This window comes from Microtus pennsylvanicus, chromosome 4 (genome assembly GCF_037038515.1).
Source record: "Microtus pennsylvanicus isolate mMicPen1 chromosome 4, mMicPen1.hap1, whole genome shotgun sequence".
NCBI classification, from domain to species: domain Eukaryota; kingdom Metazoa; phylum Chordata; class Mammalia; order Rodentia; family Cricetidae; genus Microtus; species Microtus pennsylvanicus.
In genome coordinates this window covers 23725853-23742510 of record NC_134582.1, presented here as the reverse complement: position 1 = coordinate 23742510, position 16658 = coordinate 23725853, and the positions used below count along the sequence as shown (strand labels likewise).

General features: G+C 48.2%; 1 protein-coding gene across 14 annotated transcripts in view; it reads right to left on the bottom strand.

The window, feature by feature from the left end:
• Nucleotides 1-5088: 5088 nt before the first annotated feature.
• The window catches only part of Ablim3 (actin binding LIM protein family member 3), a 115429-nt gene continuing 103859 nt past the window's right edge, over nt 5089-16658 (bottom strand). For 8 of the 14 annotated variants that reach the window (XM_075968503.1, XM_075968506.1, XM_075968507.1 and 5 more), the window contains 5 exons: nt 14670-14699; nt 14113-14171; nt 12132-12206; nt 10810-10884; nt 5089-7074 (listed from right to left, as the gene is read on the bottom strand). In XM_075968503.1, coding sequence (XP_075824618.1) covers nt 6961-7074; nt 10810-10884; nt 12132-12206; nt 14113-14171; nt 14670-14699 — 353 coding nt within the window. In that variant the 3' untranslated portion in view covers nt 5089-6960. Of the gene's footprint in view, nt 7075-10809; nt 10891-12131; nt 12207-14112; nt 14172-14669; nt 14700-16658 lie in introns of all 14 variants that reach the window. The other 6 variants (XR_012910275.1, XR_012910279.1, XR_012910277.1 and 3 more) reach the window with 1 other exon arrangement.

Genomic DNA, 16658 nt, shown 5'->3' with positions numbered 1-16658 from the left:
GGGTCACCCCTTACATGGCCAGCACACGAGACTACACTGCCAACGCTAATTCACCTCCTTTGGTGGAACTCTGAACAGCTTAAACCATAAGGCTGATGTAGAGAGAGCTGCTTCTAAAGAGAGTGCAGAAACTCTCTGTCTGTCTCTGTCTGTTTCTGTCTCTCTCTCTCTGTCTCTCTGTCTCTCTCTCTCTGCTGCAAAGGAGGCTAGCAAGCTTCCCTAATAGCCGGAGAATCCAGAGTATGCCTGATAACTGGAGAATCAAGCCTGTCTCCCTGCAGTTCCAGCAATGGTCCAGAGGGGGCACTCTTAGCCTGGGGAAACAATGATTTGAGACTGCTGGAGATGGTGGCGAAGATGAGAGTAGTGTTTAGGTGGCACAGCTCATGTCAACTAGGAAATGGTCACAGACTTAGATGACATATCATATTTTAGTTTTACTTATGTGCACACTTGTCTCTGCTGGCCTTTGGTGTCTTTTGCCTGTGTCCCTCAGGTCTAGCGGCAGGAGGAGTTAGTAAAAGGTTATGCTTCTCATAGATTGTACATTTTGCTCATTTAGAGCCCCACTCCAGGGCAGCAGCTCATAATGGTGGACGTAAGTGAGTGTTTGCAACTGTGTGTCAAAACCTTTAGTGTTGAAATGCTTAGATCCTCATTGCACACAGGGCACTGATGGAGCGGGCGTAGCTCTGGGATGTCAATTGCTATTAATTTTTAAAAAAGTATTAAAATATTTATGTATGTAGGTATTTTGCCTGCATGTATGTCTCTGCACCACATGTGTGTCTGGTGCCCAGGGAGGCCAGAAGAGAGGGTGTTGCATCTCCTGGAACTTAACTTATAGCTGCCTGTGAGCTATCATGTGGATGCTGAGAACTGAACCTGGGTCCTCTGCGAAAGCAGCAAATGCTCTTAGCCATTGAGCTAGCGCTTCACCCCCCACTTGCTACTAATTTTTAGCAATGCTTTGTTTCCCCATTAGTTTTTCCTAGCTGTGTTGAATAGCGGCACTTCTAGCCCACGTGAAACTCCTCTGCGGCCTTCCGTAGCGGGTGTTCGCATCCCTGTGCCTGCAGTCTACTAAGGGCAAGTGTCCCTGGTGCAGCTGATCAGGCTCCCCGTCTCGATGAACATACTCAAGACTCTGTTGGTCTGTTTGTAGCTACAAAGTGCGGCTATCGCTGGGTTTAATTATAACCTGTGATATTGGAGGCCCCTAACACTGTGTTCTGGCTTGTTAATGTAATGTTGCCCTCCAGTATTCAAAGAGGTTATATATATATGGGAAAATACCCTTCTCCAAGAACCTCGGAATGTCCGACAGAAGAGGTTGAGTCTGTCCTTAAAAGACAGATGGCTCAGGGCAGAGTGTCTCACTTTCACTGCTGCGCAGCTCTCAGAGAGCACATTAAATTCAGATGCCGAAGGGGAGGCCAGGGCAGGGCCTGCGGTTCTGTGTTCCTCATCAGCATTCCTGATTGGAGATGACACTCTTTATCGGAAGAGTTGGATCAATCCTTCCTCACACTCGTTATTAATAACCACAGAGCAAAGTCAGACTATCTGTACAGAACGTGGAGGAATGGGGAAGGTATCTTCTAGGCCTTCTGCGTGCCTACCTGGCTATTATGGCCCCTGCCTACCTGGCTACTGTTGGGAAGATATTTGTACGCTGTGTGAAGATATATTGTTGTGGTTAGTTTAATAAAGAGCTGAACAGCCAATAGCTAGGCAGGAGGTATAGGTGAGACTTCTGGGCAGAGAGAGGAAGTAAGAAGAGGTAATCGAGACACAGAGGTGACAGGGAGAGGAAGTAGGGGGTGCCAGATGGAAGAGAGGTAACGCCATGTGATAGAATGTAGATAAATGGGCTAATCTAAGTTATAAGAACTCATTAGGAACAAGCCTAAACTATAGGTTGAGCTTTAATAACTAAGAAGAGGTCTCGCTGTGGTTATTTGTGAGCTGGCAGCCAGCCCAAAGGAAAGGCTGACTCCAGGCTACCTCTGACATCACTTTTTCCTTTCCTTGTTCCACTCCATCCTCACTCCCACCAGATCCTCAGTAGGACAAGCTCCTGTCTACCCAATGCCTTGCATGCACTGTTTCCCTCTGCCTAGAATGTTCCTACTTCCACTTTCTCTGCTGACCCATTTCGTCTTTCGCTAGGTGTTTGAAGGGAGCTCTTTTCCCGGGGCACCCTGTCTGCTGACTCTGTAGAGGTTGTTTCCATGTACCGTCTTTTTCTGTTTACTCTCTGTAATCCAGGCTGGCCTCAAATTCATGGAGATCCACCTGCCTCTTCTTCCCAAGTGCTGGGATTAAAGGCGTGCACCACTATCGCCGCCCACCTTTTTCTGTTTACTTAGAACTTGTTTCTCTTCTAGACCAGAATGCAGGAGGCACGTCTCCCATACTGTTTATCTGGCAGCAGAGGCCCCAGAAGCAGACATTTGTTGGGTGCATATGTAGGTAGGAACAAAGATATTCTTGGTATCATTTTGTGCATTTGAACCACTTGTCTGGAAGGGAAGGAAAGTGGAAGAAAAGTAGAAATATATCCCTTTCTTTTTTTTTCTTTTAAAAAGAAACTGGGTCGGATGATGGTGGCTCACATCTTTAATCCCAGCACTCGGGAGGCAGAGGCAGGTGGATCTCAGTGAGTTTGAGGCCAGCGTGGTCTACAAAGCAAGTTCAGGGACAGTCAAGAATATTGCACAGAGAAACCCTGTCTCGAAAAACAAAACAAAACAAGCAAACAAACAAAAAAGGAATTGGTGTGCACAACTTTAATCCTAGCCTTAGGGAGGCAGAGATGGCTAGATCTTTGTGAGGTTGGGGCCAGCATGGTGTACACAGTGAGTTCCAGGATTCTAGGACAGCCAGGGCTGTTATACTGAGAAACTCTGTCTCGAAAAATATGTATTGTGTCTCTGTGTGTGCATGTGTGCACATACGTGGAGGTCAGAGGACAAATTATGGAAGTGAGTTCTCTCCTTCCACCACACGGGTCCCAGGCATTGAACTCGGGTCATCAGCATCTCACCTGCGGAGCTATCTCACTGGAGCAGAATTATTCTTGCTAAAAATTATAGAATAAGAGGTCAGGAAAGAGGCTAACCCATGCCACATTTTCAAATTTTCAAGATTATTCATTCCTTCATTCATTTATGTGTTTCTGGGGGAGTGTATGCACACATGTGTGCTGGTGTGTGCACCTCTGTATGCATGTGGAAACCAGAAGAGAATGTCTCTGTCTGTTCTTTCAAGTCAGAGGCTCTCTCCGAATTAGAACTTTTTTTTTTAAGCTGGGCTGGAAGTCAGCAAGCCCCAGAGATGCCCCCAGTCTCCCCTCCTCCCCAGGCTGGTCGCAGGTGCTTTGGATGCTCAGTTTGTTACACAAGGACTGGGACCCAAATTCTGGTCCCTCATGATTGCTCAGCAACTGCTCTTTACCACCGAGCTGTCTCCCTAACCCCTGCATCCTGTCTTCAGAGATGTCAAAATGTGAGCAGAGTGGGCAGCTTAAAATAGAAGAAGCGCAGTAAGTCTATGCTTCTTAAAGAGTCGATGCAGAGTTAGTTTATGAAATACTTGGTTAAATGAAACTGCTGCAGGCCATCTCAGGGTCCTTGGCAGTGTGCATCGAGTCTCTTCAATGGCATAGTGTGGCCCAAACTCTAGCCCTCACTCATGGGTCATGGCTATCCCCTTTTTCATCTTTCTATTCAGTAGGGCCTGAGCCTCACTGTGGTGGTGGCTAAAAATGCCAAACCTAAATGTCCTCGCCTCCGCTGTGCTAAACACATAGGTGTGCTCCCTAGTGCCAACGGGCAAGGCCGGAGCAGAAGCCAACTCAGGAGCTCTGGGAACATTTTCCTTGTTAAATTAGACACATGGAGGGAAATTTCTTTCCTGTCTTTAAAATACGGTTGTGCGAGGAGACGCCTAGGATCACAGCCGATCCTTGGTGTCTAGGGGACACACTGGCAGAGGATAAATGCCAGGATAGAAAGGATGATGGGATTGGAGGGGCACAAAGAATCTGACTCTAGATGGCATTGCTGAGCTGCTGAGTTCAGAGATCTTGCATCCTGGGTTTCGGGTTGCTCTTACTATCCGAGCCACTTTTAAGAAGGCAGTTTGGACTTGCAGGTAAAAGGGACTTACTTGCTAGGAATGGGAAGCTGGTCTGTCCAGTTAGACAGGCCAAGAGGACTCCTGGCCCTCCTGGTAGTAATTATGTATCTTCAAAGTGGTTCCATCTGTGAGATGGGGGTGTTAACTATGGCTACCTGTTGGGTTGCTAAGAGGCCTAAAAGAGAGGATGTGCCTTTAGTCCTTTGCATAGGCACACTGGTGGTATTTAACACGACCTTGGTTACAGAGTCTTATTTGTGACTGAAACCCCCTCTGCTATCTCAAGTACCCTGCATTCTGCAAAGAACAAGCCACATGTTGTTGACCCTGTCTGTTTGTGTGTGTGTGCGCATGGTACATATATGGAGGACAGAAGACAACCTCGGGTGTTGTTAGTCAGATGCTTCTACCTTGTGTTTTGGGACAGGGCTCTCTCAGCAGGACTTGGGACTTGCCAATCAGGCAAGGCTGGCTAGCACAGGAGCTGTAGGTATCCAATGGTGCCCACCTCCCCAGAACTGGGATAGCAAGCGTGTACTGCCATCCCTGGATTTCTTTTCCTCTAAAGTTTATTGATTGAACTAAGGCAGTGGTTCTCAACCTGTGGTTCTTGACCTCTTTAGGGGTTGTCGGACGACCCTTTCACAGGGGTCCTGTATCAGATACCCTGTATAGCAGATATTTACAATTCATAACAGTAGCAAAATTACAGTTATGAAGTAGCAGTTAGATAATTTTATGGTTGGGGGTCATCATAACACGAGGAAACTGTATTAAGGAGTCATCGCATTAGGGAGGCTGAGAACCACTGAATTAAGGTTTTTTTTGCCTTAAGAACTTCAGTGACTCCAGTCCTGGTCCTTAGTTACTTTTGTGCATAGTCAGCTTGTTCCTATGCCAGCTACTCACTCCTCCCCCCCACTCCAAAAGACAAGAGGACATGGGTTTGGGTTGAAATGATGTGCTTTTATGGGAAACAAAAATATCCAACAACAATAACAAAAGCCCTTCAATCTCCCAAGTCGTTAACCAGTGACAATGAGGCAATCTCAATGATTGCATCTGGCTGGGGACGTTTCTAATGGGTCAGGAAAGTTGAAAGACATTGGCCAAAAAGAGGAGTTGCAGGGAGGTGACATTTTTTTTTTTAATGAGAGTACATTAGACTTCCTTCATAATCCCTCCACCCTGTCACCCTTCCAACTCGCAGATTCCTCAGATCCTTCCTGGTTTTGCGCACACGCAATCTCGTCTAGAAGCTTCCTCGGTCTGCACCGGCTGCACACACCTTCAGCAACGTCACGTCACACATCCTTTCTCAGGCCTCCGTCCGTCACTCTCTGCCTTGCATCCGATATGTCTGGTACGTCTTACCAGGACTCCTATTACTAGGCGTGCCCCTGACACTGGGGCCCTCTTTGATTCATCCCAGTGCCCCTCCCCCCTCCCCCACTCCGTGCTCAGCATTCAGCAGGTGCCCAGGAAGGGTTTGCTGCAGTCAGCTGTACATTTGCTATGCCACATCACCAGCATTTCGAGCACCATCCTTGTCTTTTTAACACTTCTCCATCTTTCTTCTATGACCCCCAAAGAGTGTGACGCAGGCATCTCCAAGAAGGAAGAGCGGCTACCAGTAAACAGCTCAGAATGGTAGCAGGGGTGGTGAGAGAAGGTTCTGTTTTCACCTGTCGCAGGAAGAGAGAGTCCAGTCCCTGAGGTCTCTGGGGCAGAGCATGAGCAGGGCCTCATTCTGGAATCCCCTCAACATCCAACGCTTCTAAAAGCTTCCCCTGGGAGATGCAACCAATGTTGTAGCAGACCCAAGGGGATGGGTGTGTGTGCGGGTCCAATATGAATGCATTGCCACCTAGGGAGGGACCAGTAGCATAGGCCAAGATTTTTCTTTGGGCTGTGGCCTATTTTCCATGGACAGGGGCGGGGGTGTCTATCTTGGATGCTTGCTGGAGCTATGGTGGGAACATTAGCCCTGTGGTGTGTAGGTCATCAGGCACATAGACTGTAATAAGGCTGAAGAGTACAGGCTGCAACAATGGCCTCTCCTATAAAGGGGGAAGGGTGGGAGTGTGTGCTGGAACCACTGTGGGGCAGGGAGAGGAGCCAGTTGGAGGTGGTAGGGGGAAGGGAAGTGCCGTTTTCCTTTTCCTACCATGAATTCTAGATTTGCACGGGGGAGTGTGGTCAGGACCAAGGGTTGAAGGAGGAGGGGTTGCTGCGCTGAGGAGAGGCCAGGGCCCATCCACTCTGTACTGATGTAAGGAATGGATTCGAGGCCCACATATCTAACTGCATCACCCCACAGAGCGCTTAGCTCCTATTTGGAGGTGTGGAGAAAATTCTTCAAGAGGCCTCCGAGGTGCTCACTGATTTGGGTGGATCACGGCGGCCTTTCCACCGGAGGGCCCATTTGTGACCACAGTGAAAACTGGAAGGTCAGCATCAGCCCTGGAGACTGGGAGATGGTCCTGAAGCAGGGAGTAGAGATCCCTCCAGGCACCTTTCAAAAGGAGAGTTAGACCTTGGGGACTCAAGGTGGGACAGATGTTTCAGTACAAAAAGGATCCCAGTAAAAGGATGGAGTCCCTTCAAATCCCTTCCCAGGTCCCACAGTACTTAGAAAAGAGAAGTAAGGAGCATAAAAATACCTCGACGATGTGGGCTCGCCTGACAGTACAGAAAAGCAAGTCTCATGGCAGGCAGCATGTTGTGTCCCATTATACAAGAGGATTATATCGCGCGTCAGGATAGAGATTTACATACATCTTTATATAAATGCATCTATATGTATAGAGCCTACGCCTAGAACAGCCGGGCTTGCTTCTTCAGTTCGTTCCTCTTCCAGAGGGCAAGTCTCTCGAACTCAGAGATGGTCATGCCAAAGACTTGATAGAACTCCTCCTGGGACAGGTGGCGCTGCATGGTGTGGAGGAAACACAGGCAGCATGAGGATGCGAGTTGTGGGTTCAGAGGTCTCTGTACTTCACTGCAGGTTCCCTGGGCCTGGCCCAGGGTCAGAGCAAGGAAGTTGTGTGGTGTATGATGAATGGATTGAGGGCCAGGAGGCCCTCCTGGGGGACCTCTGGAGGTATGCATGGTGGCTGTAGAGGCTTCCCTCGCTTCCAGCTCTGCTGGGTGTTGACTTTATCCAAGCTCGATTTGTACATTGGCCTCCCCTTTATAAATTCATGTTCCATGTATCTATGTCCATAAGTACATGTGATTAATGCTACCCAACTCCCCTTTGGGAGAAAAAAGGGGTACACCCAAGGATTCAGGGTGTGCTGACTCTTATTGATACTTTTAAAAATGACTTAGCAGACTTCTCATCAGGAGAATGGAAAAAAAGAAACCTCACTGCTTATATTTCTCTACCCACTGGAGTGTCCTTTCTTTTCCGTGTATGGAAATGAGTTGGCCATATAAGCAAACACTCTTCTGCATTTCACGGCAGGTTCCCATCCTCCCTTCTATTTTCCCTTCTTCTCTGTTCTCAGAAATCTTGAAGGCTCATGTCAAAAGCCTTTAGACTTAGAAGTATATGTCATTTAAAATGTAGCAAAATATTAGGAATTGATAGATTTAGGTGAAGGGTAGGTGGGTGTTCATTTTCCTATTCATACACTTTTCCTGGAGGTCTAAACATTTTCAAAATGAGATTTAAAATCAAGTTTAAAAGGGAAGTAAGTGCATTCCAAGTGTCAACCCAGCGTGGAGCTCCACAGCTTCAGAATGGCTATTCTAGCTGTACAGAAACTCACTGAGATGTATACACTTGGTCTGATCAATTCTGTGTGTTTTTTTATAATAAAGTTTATTTTAAAAGAAAATATATGGCCTATCTTTTGACTGCAAGCTTCCTGGATTCTCTGAGCATTTAGTATCTTCATTGGGTATTGAAGGACACCCAGTGAGATTTATGCATACAGCCACACAACAATTGGCCAGTTTGTTGACTTATTGCCACTGCGAGCTAATATTTTAGCACAGTTTTAGACATGGATGTATAGCCTTGGGCAAATGGGCAATCCTTCCAAGCCTCAGTTTCCAGTTCTAGAAGAAGGGACTATTCCTGCACCTACTTCATTGGGATGGCAAGAGTGAACTAGTTCACTCTTGAGCACAGAGTTCATGGACATGCCTGATTCGCTCACTTTTCGCACGGTGTGAGCTCTTTGAGAATCGGTTAAACAGACGACTCCATCCCCACTTGTGATGTTACTTCCTTCTCCTCTTATCTTCTGTGCTCTGTGGTCCCAGCCTCACTCACCTCTTGATATCTTCTACCACACACAGCTCACTTATGTATTAAAGCCTCAGTACTGGCTGTCTCCTCTGCCCAGAAAGTGCTCACAAAAGCATGGATAACTTGCTCAGATGTCACATAAGCAGGTGAGACCTCCTCTCGTCAGTTTATTTGCAACGACAGCTCGTTTCTCCTAACTCCCAGTTCCGTGTCCTGTCCTTCTTTGGCTTTTTACCCTTCCCCGTATCACCTGCTAGCACAGAGTCACATTTGTTTTTCATTTGTGTCCTTTAGTGTCTGTTTTCTCACACAAGAATGCAAGCTCTAAGAGATCAGGGTCTCTGATTCGCAGACACAGGTAAATACATAGAACAACATTTAGCACCTAGTATGAACTTCTAAATTATAAACTTAATTTGCTATTATTTTGTGTGTACATATGTGATGTGTGTCTGGGGGTGCACATGTCACAGAGCATGTTTAGAGGGATTGTTCTTTCTAGGGATTGAACTCAGGTTGCCTGGCTTGCGTGGCCAGCATTTTTACCCGCTAAGCTATCTTGCTAGCTCTTTAACAGAGTTATGATAAATATTTATTGGATAAATGAACTTCTGGACTCTGAACTTCTTGAGGACACATTAGGGTCCAGAGCTGGTGCAGAGGCTGGGGCAGTGTTTCTAACTCAGCACTACATTTTAGATATCCCTGGGCGATTTAAAAGCCATGGTGGATTGACCTGAGCTCATTCCCCAGGCTGTGATTTATCTGGTTTGGGGTGAGAACTATGTGAGATGCATGCTCACTGGGTGGTTCTGATGCTGGGGAAACTGGAGCTCCCTGGAGATGCTTCAGCGGCTCTTTAGAGATGGCAGGGAGCTGTCCCCTTCAGCACCATCAGGCACCTGAAGCCCCTTGTTAGGAAGATGTGAATAAATCACCCAAGGTTCTTGGGCTGCTAACTCAGGACGTTAGAACTGGGTATACTTACAGAGCTTCGTGGCTCACTTGCGGCATCCCCCACCCCACCCCTTCTGCCTCTACCCTGGGTGAATTTCTAAGCATCAAAGCAAAGCTGGCTCTCGTGCACTTCCTGAAGAGCACAAAACTTCCTCTTTAGGAAGCCTGCGTTCTAGTCCACAAATGTGTTCTGACATCTTTCCTAACCAGGTCCCATGGTGCAGGACAGACAGTCTTTCCCATGGGAAACTCAGGGTCTGGCTGAGGGATTGAAATTAATGAGGGTGAGATATGTTGAACTGTGCTTGAGGAAGGTAAGGGGAGGCTGGAGGACCAGGCATGTGATCCATCCTAGGAGAGGCCTTGGGAAGGATTTGGGTACTGTGGTCTGTAGAGCAAGGCCCTAAGATCTGAGACAGTCACAGGATGGGAAGGGCATGTAGGAAGAGTCAAAGCCATGGAAAGGCAGGAAGGACACATAATGAGACAGGGTAATTCAAGTTCCAGGTCAGAGGTAGCCTGGGGTGGGCACTCCATGCTAAATGATCTGTACTATCCAGTGCCATGCCCAGGGCCACTCTGCACTTTTTATTCATACTGTTTCAACTGCTCATGATGCTCCCTTCCCATCCAAACCTTACCTACCCCTTCCTGCACGTCCGTGTCAAGCAAGTAGGAATAGTGACATGCTTTGAATAGCAGCATCCTAACATCTAGCTAGCACTTAATCCTTGGCGCATTGCCAAACTCTGCCCAGGGCTTGATGTATATCCTCATTTGCTCCTCTTGGAAGCTTGAGGGAAGCGTTAGCCTGACATATTCACACAGCTGCAGCTGTGTTATCATCTGGCTGAAGCTGCCCACCTAGTGATGGCAGAAGCAAAATTCGGGTTTGTAACGTGGGACTTCCTTATGCTTTCGTCCTCTAAGCAGTGCCATTTGCCCCATTCCTCACACCCATCACAAGACCTGGCTCTAGGGCAGCCCTGAGTGCACAGGGCCCAGACCTAGCTGCTGTTCTGCAGACAGAACATCTACCTCCGGTGAGGACACTGGCAGCTGTGCACCACAGGCACCAACTGAGCCGAAGAGGGGACAGCTCAGAATGGCACAGCAGTTGGGCTGTGGAAGCTTGCTCGAGTCTCTGTTCTTGCAACAAGCTTCAACGGGTCCTTAAATGACTTATTCTGTCCCCAAGTGGGGTCGGCTCTGGCAACTATGGGTTCTCTTCAACCCAAACGTCTTCCTCAGGGTTGTACAGTGCCAGACACGTTCAGACTGTGCCCTGAAATTGCTATGAACGGAGCCCTAATGCAAAACTTTAAACTTAAAACACTAGGAGAGTTTTCTTGAGATTTTTTTTTAAAGAAAACAGGTTCTTGAGTGTGAACTTTATAGATGACAAGGTCATGCTACAACATCGGCAAATTGGACATGCTAGTCCATACCTCTAAGCGCGTCCGGTCCACATCCTTTGGCAGCCGGTTCCTTCCTCTTGTAGTCACCAGCAGCAGCTCATACGGGTAGATCTAAGGAGAAAGGCGGGCATGTCTCGCTTGGGTGTGTGTGGGGTGGTAAGTTTGTCTCTTCCAGCTTCAGTTTGACCCTGGGCTCCTTTTTCTATCCACTAAGGCCAGACACTTAGTCAGGAGGAAGGGCTGGGTCTGCCCTCCTTGGGTTGGCATGGTCCCCAGAGTGTCCTAACGTTGCTAAAGATAAGCTTGGTGGTGGCACTTCACATTAATGCAGGCCCAAGGCCTTCTGAATGTGTCTAATAGTTGGTGGCTGTTGAGCCGCCCAGTTGGGCCCTCTGGTGGTCCTAGAGTCTTTAGGGACAGGGAAAGGGTTAGAGAAGACTTAAGGGAGAATCAGGGACAATGGGCCGAGGGGAGACAATGTTAGTCCTGAAAGGGTTTTCATCTATGCTTCTTCCCTGCATAGATGGTGCTGCCATCCTCTTGCTGCTCCCCAAGGTAGTGGTTCCCAGAATCCTGGAGACCCCAGGGTCTATGTGTTCTTTACCTTGTATTCTGCAAAGAGAAAAGAGACATGTACCAACCAGAACCTGTCTCTGGGCTATATATCACTATATCAGCTTCTGTCTCAATGTCCTGTGGATCTGGTCTTCACACAGTGATTGCTCTAAGCTATGGGAACCCCTCTCTTCCTGAGTTTATCATGGGGAGCATCAGGGCTGGTGTGAGCATGGTAGGTGGCTGGAGGTGGGAGGGGCTGGCTGTTCTTGAAATGGTTTTGTGAGCAAAGTAGTTTTTGAGGTGCAATAGGAGGAAGGATCTGAGGTAATGGAGCCTGGGGACATGATCTCCATCATCTAGGGGCCCTTGGAGGCCGTGTCATGGCCATTCAAGCCAGGGCCTACTCCAAGCAGCCAGGGGAGTCTGGCATGAGAGTCTTCCTGGCAGAGAATCTCGTGGGGGATTTTCTGGGAACACTGCACAGTTGTGTTTCCCTCTACCATGTCTGACTGGAAGCGTTAGCCCAGTACTACAGGGCAATCAGCACTTTCAGATGCTCTGAGAGCCCGGATGGGACAGATGGCCTCGAAAGCACCCAAGGTTGGGGACTAGAGAGGATGAGGGAAGAGTAGGAAAAGGAGAGAGTGGAAGCATCAGGGAGTGGGAACTCAGGATTTAGACAGAGCCCATCCTGGGAACAGAACCGGTAGCCATGGTCTGCAGGTCAAGCAACAGTCAGTGCTCTATCGGGAGTCTCTGGGAAGTCTCGGGATGGCCTGCCCCTGCAGCTCCAGCCAGCAGTGCTCACCTCGCATGCCCCAGTTGACCGCGTTCATGCTGTCATAGTGGAAGAGGTCGGCGCTGGGTGTCTGTAGGGAACAAAGAGCTGGGCTGGCCTGAGAAGCTCACTGCTTCCCAGAAGCACTTGCTCACCTCCAGAATGTGGAGCAGGCCCGAGGCACGGGACTCTTGGGATTCTTTCAGTGGTCTCAGTCTCAACTTAGGGAAATGTAGCTCTTCCTGCAATTTAGTCCCAGCATGCAGTGGGCAGCCAGTACAGGTTCACCAATTCAGTGGAATGGCCCTTTAGTACAAGATCTTTCCTGAGAGACAACCCTATTAGCAACTGGAAGTCACCCCTTCCATGAAATCTCAACCTTCTTTATCCTGCTCACCCGTTTTCTTTTCTTATAATACTGTCTTCCAACATTGTATATATTGGATTTATTTCCTGTTGTTACTTATTAATACTTTGTTTTCCCCTACAAGAATATAAACTCTGAAGAGACAGGGAAGTTTTAAAAGTGTATATGAGTGTTTGGCTTGTAGGTATGTTCGTGCGCCATGTGTGTGTGTAACTAGTGCCCGTGGAAGCTAGAAAAAGCCCTTGGAGTCCCTGGAACTGGAGTTATAGAGAGTTGTGAGCAACTGTGTAGATGCTTGGAACCGAACCTGGGTCCTTTACAAGAGTAGCTTGTGCTCTGAACCACTGAGCCGTCTTCCCAGACCCTGGACAGAGATCTTCTGTTTTGATCAACTACAGGTTCCAAGCATTCCGAGAAGAACCTGGCATGTGGGAGGAGGCTTTGAGTAAATCTGCTGAATGAATAAATGCTGATCCAAGTGCACTGAAGACAGGTTTTTCCGTAGGCAAAGGCCGTATATACCATCCTCTCCAGTGGTGCCCTGCCGCTTTACGGGTCCCACCCTAAGATGGTCTTAAGCCATGAGTAGGTTTACGGCTCCCACTCTTGACCTGCCTGCTTGCAGTGTTTACTCTACACAGCTGACAGACAGATCCATCTAAAAATCCAAGTTGGGTTCACAGGCCCCCTCTGAAGTTCCTTCCTGAGATATATGGCTTCTAGTGATATTTCCATCTGACTTCCGGCCCTCCCTCTTTCCATTCTGGCCACGTGACCTGGGACCGAGGCTCTCCTCTGGAGCATGGACTTAGGTGTTATACTTCTCTGTGTCTAAAAGGCTCTTGCAGATCTTCAAGTGTCGAGGTCCCTCCCCATACTGCTCTCAGACCTTTGTTTAAATTTATTCCTGTCTTATAAACTTTCTACCCCCCTGGCTATTTTTTCTCGATTTGGCACCTCTAGCCACCCAACGGCTACATTTTCTTACTTCTTGTTCATCTTCTAACTAGAACTGTGAACTTCACAGGAATAGTGACTTCCTTCGCTGTAGGGTCGAGACCCTCAGAACCTGGAACAGTGGCTCTTAGTCAGGGCTTAAAACTCAATTCTTGTCTCTGCGTCCTGCCCCCAACACTTGTTCAGTGGCAGACCCCCCCCTCCAGTCTTTAACTAGATCACTATTTAAATGGAGGTTTTCTGAACTGCTCAAGAGCCCAGAAGGCTTGAATCCTGGCTCTCCCTCTCACTGGGTGAGAGAACTGAAGCATGCAGCTCCCTTCTTTTTGCCTTTATTGCTCCACCCACAAAATGGGTTTCACATTAGTGATGACCTTGCCTGGGGTGTGAAGTTAGTTGGCACTGGCAAAGCCAGTGTGTGGTACAGAGTTCTTCACCAGATTCTCCCTGGGACCTCTCTCTACTGGGTGACCAGAGGGGAGGGGGGAAGTTACCACCACTTCCAGCAACCCTACGTCCACCCCAAAGCCTATTCTCGGTTCTCCAGGTCGTCCTGGGGGTTACAGTGTTAGCATCTGGGGCAGAAGCTCCCAGCATGGCCCCCTTACCCTGTATAGTCCATAGGGGTTGGAGTGTGAGCATCTGGGGCAGAAGCTCCCAGCACGGCCCTTACCCTGTGTAGCCCGTTTCTCCTGTAGGCAGGCAGTGAGGCAGATTTGGAGATGAGGGGATCTAAAAAGGAGCCAGAACAACGGTCAGATCCCCGAGCCAAGGTTACTCTCCCTGGGGGACATTTGACCAATATTACCCTCGACCTAGTGGGAAGTGGGGTGGGATCCAGGGGATGCCAAATTCTCTGCAAGTTCCCCAGATTGTCTTGGGGAACCCTGCTCCAGCAGAATTCTAGGCCAACCAGAAGCACCTCTTTATACGCTCTAGCCTTGGTTTGTACACATCTATCCTCTTAGGACAGATGCTTGTGTTTTGACCACAGGTCTCAGAATTGGAGTTAAGCTCAGAACCAGAAAGGCAGGTTCCCAGGTGGGTACAAGAGACATATGACCTTTCCTTCCCTTTGGGAGTACCCCAAGTGGAGACCCACAATCCGACAATGACGATGGGCAGACTAACTTATACTAGGACTCTGTATTAGAGCTATGGGGAGCTGTGATTGCCATGGCTCTGTCCTTACAAGACCCAGGGGCTTATGGTGGGGCAGGCAGAACATACCGCTGTCAGCCAGGTAGTGTGAACGAGGAGCTGCAAAGGGAGAAAAGTCCAGATTAGTGCTCACGGGTACAGACGGGCACGGTGGAGACATTTATCGCTTACAAAGAAACACGGTTTCATACTCAAAGACTCTGGCTGCTAGGAAGTGGGGGAAGCTCAGTCAGCACTCCTTTCCAGATAGCCAGTTTCCTGCTGTTGAATTTAAATACCACTCTTCCTATCCTCCCCGCTGAACCCCCGACCTGCCCCAGTTCTTAGCACCTGTCAGGGAATACATCCTCTGGGATATTTGTTATATCGATGAACCTGGGATCTGTATGTATACATGCATGCATGCATGTATGTATGCATGTATGACTGTTTCCATACGTTTTTATGTATTGTGCCGGTGATGGAGGACAGGGCCTCACACAGGTTAGGCCATTCCTTTTCACTCAGTTGCACGCCTAATCAACAGGTGAATTTGAAGCAGTCTTGGCGCCCTGCAGAGCCAGAGCCAGAGATGGAAACCAGCGCCCCCTGTGGGTCAGGCAGGGAAACGGTGCATACAGGCTCTCTGCCCTTCATATATTCTATCAGTCAAATTATTTAACCATCCTTCAGTTTCTTGTTTGTAAAATGAGAGTGACAGTCTAGCCTTTGTAGGGATACTGTGAAGAATGCATATGTGCTGGCTAGTTTTATGTCAGCTTGACACAAGCCAGAGTAATCCGAGAGGAGAGAACCTCAATTGAGAAAATGCCTCTATAAGAATGGTCTGTAGGCAAGCCTGTAGGACTTTTTTTTTTTAAATTAGTGATTGATGGGGAGGGTCCGGCTCACTGCGGGTGGTGCCACTCCTGGGCTGGTGGTTCTGGGTCTTTAAGAAAGCAGGCTGAGCCAGGCTGTGGTGGCGCATGTCTTTAATCTCAGCACTCAGGAAGCAGAGGCAGGTGGATCTCTGTGAGTTCGAGGCCAGCCTGGTCTACAAGAGCTAGTTCCAGGACAGGCTCCAAAGTTACAGAGAAACCCTGTCATGAATAAAAAGAAAAAAGAAAGCAGGCTGAGAAAGCCATGAGGAACAAGCCAGTAAGCAGCACCCTTCCATGGCCTCTGCATCAGCTCCTGCCTTTCTTGCTTGAGTTCCTGCCCTGACTTCCTTCAGTGATGGACTATGATGTAGAAGCCTGAACCAAATAAACCTTTTCCTCCCCAAGTTGCTTTTGGCCATGGCGTTTCATCACAGCAATAGTAACCCTAACTAAGACAACATCACACAACACAGTAAGATACTTAGCACAATAACAGGAGAGATGGCTCAGTGGTTAATAGAATACATTGTTATTGCAGAGGACCCAGGTTCAGTTCCCATTACCCACATCAGGGGTCTCACAAGTAACTGTAATTCCAGATGCAGGGGATCCAACGCCTCTGGCCTCCATGAGCACCGGCACTCAAGTGTACACACAACACACACATACACACACACACTCTCTCTCTTAAAAAGGTATTTAGCAAGTCCCTAACCCACACATAATACTCCATAAAATTGACTTTTTCACCATTCCATGCCATCTTCAGTCTAACCAAAATCAAGGTTTAGCAAGGTGAAGAGGTGAAAGTTTGTGACTTTAGGTTCCCTCCAAATCGGGTCTGACCATGGCTTAGTCACTTCCTGGTTTTCTGGCCATAGGCAAGTGGATAAATGCTACTTCTCTCATCTATTGAGTGAGTGTTTCCTACACTGTGTGGATTGTAAGGACCAGTAGAGTTGTCTACAAAGATCCGGAGCACAATAGGTTAACCAACAATGCCTTCTATCACCCAGCAAGCAGTGTCTGGAGACAGCCTTGGTAGGACTGAACTCCACAGAGGTGAGAAAGGAAGGAGCGGGTACACCTCTCCAAGGACAGGAAGGAGCTGTGTGAGAAAGGACTTGACAAAGTTCTGCTCGTTTACTTCTAAGTGATGGGAGGTTCATCACCTAGAAAAGAGGCCCTGTATTTTTAA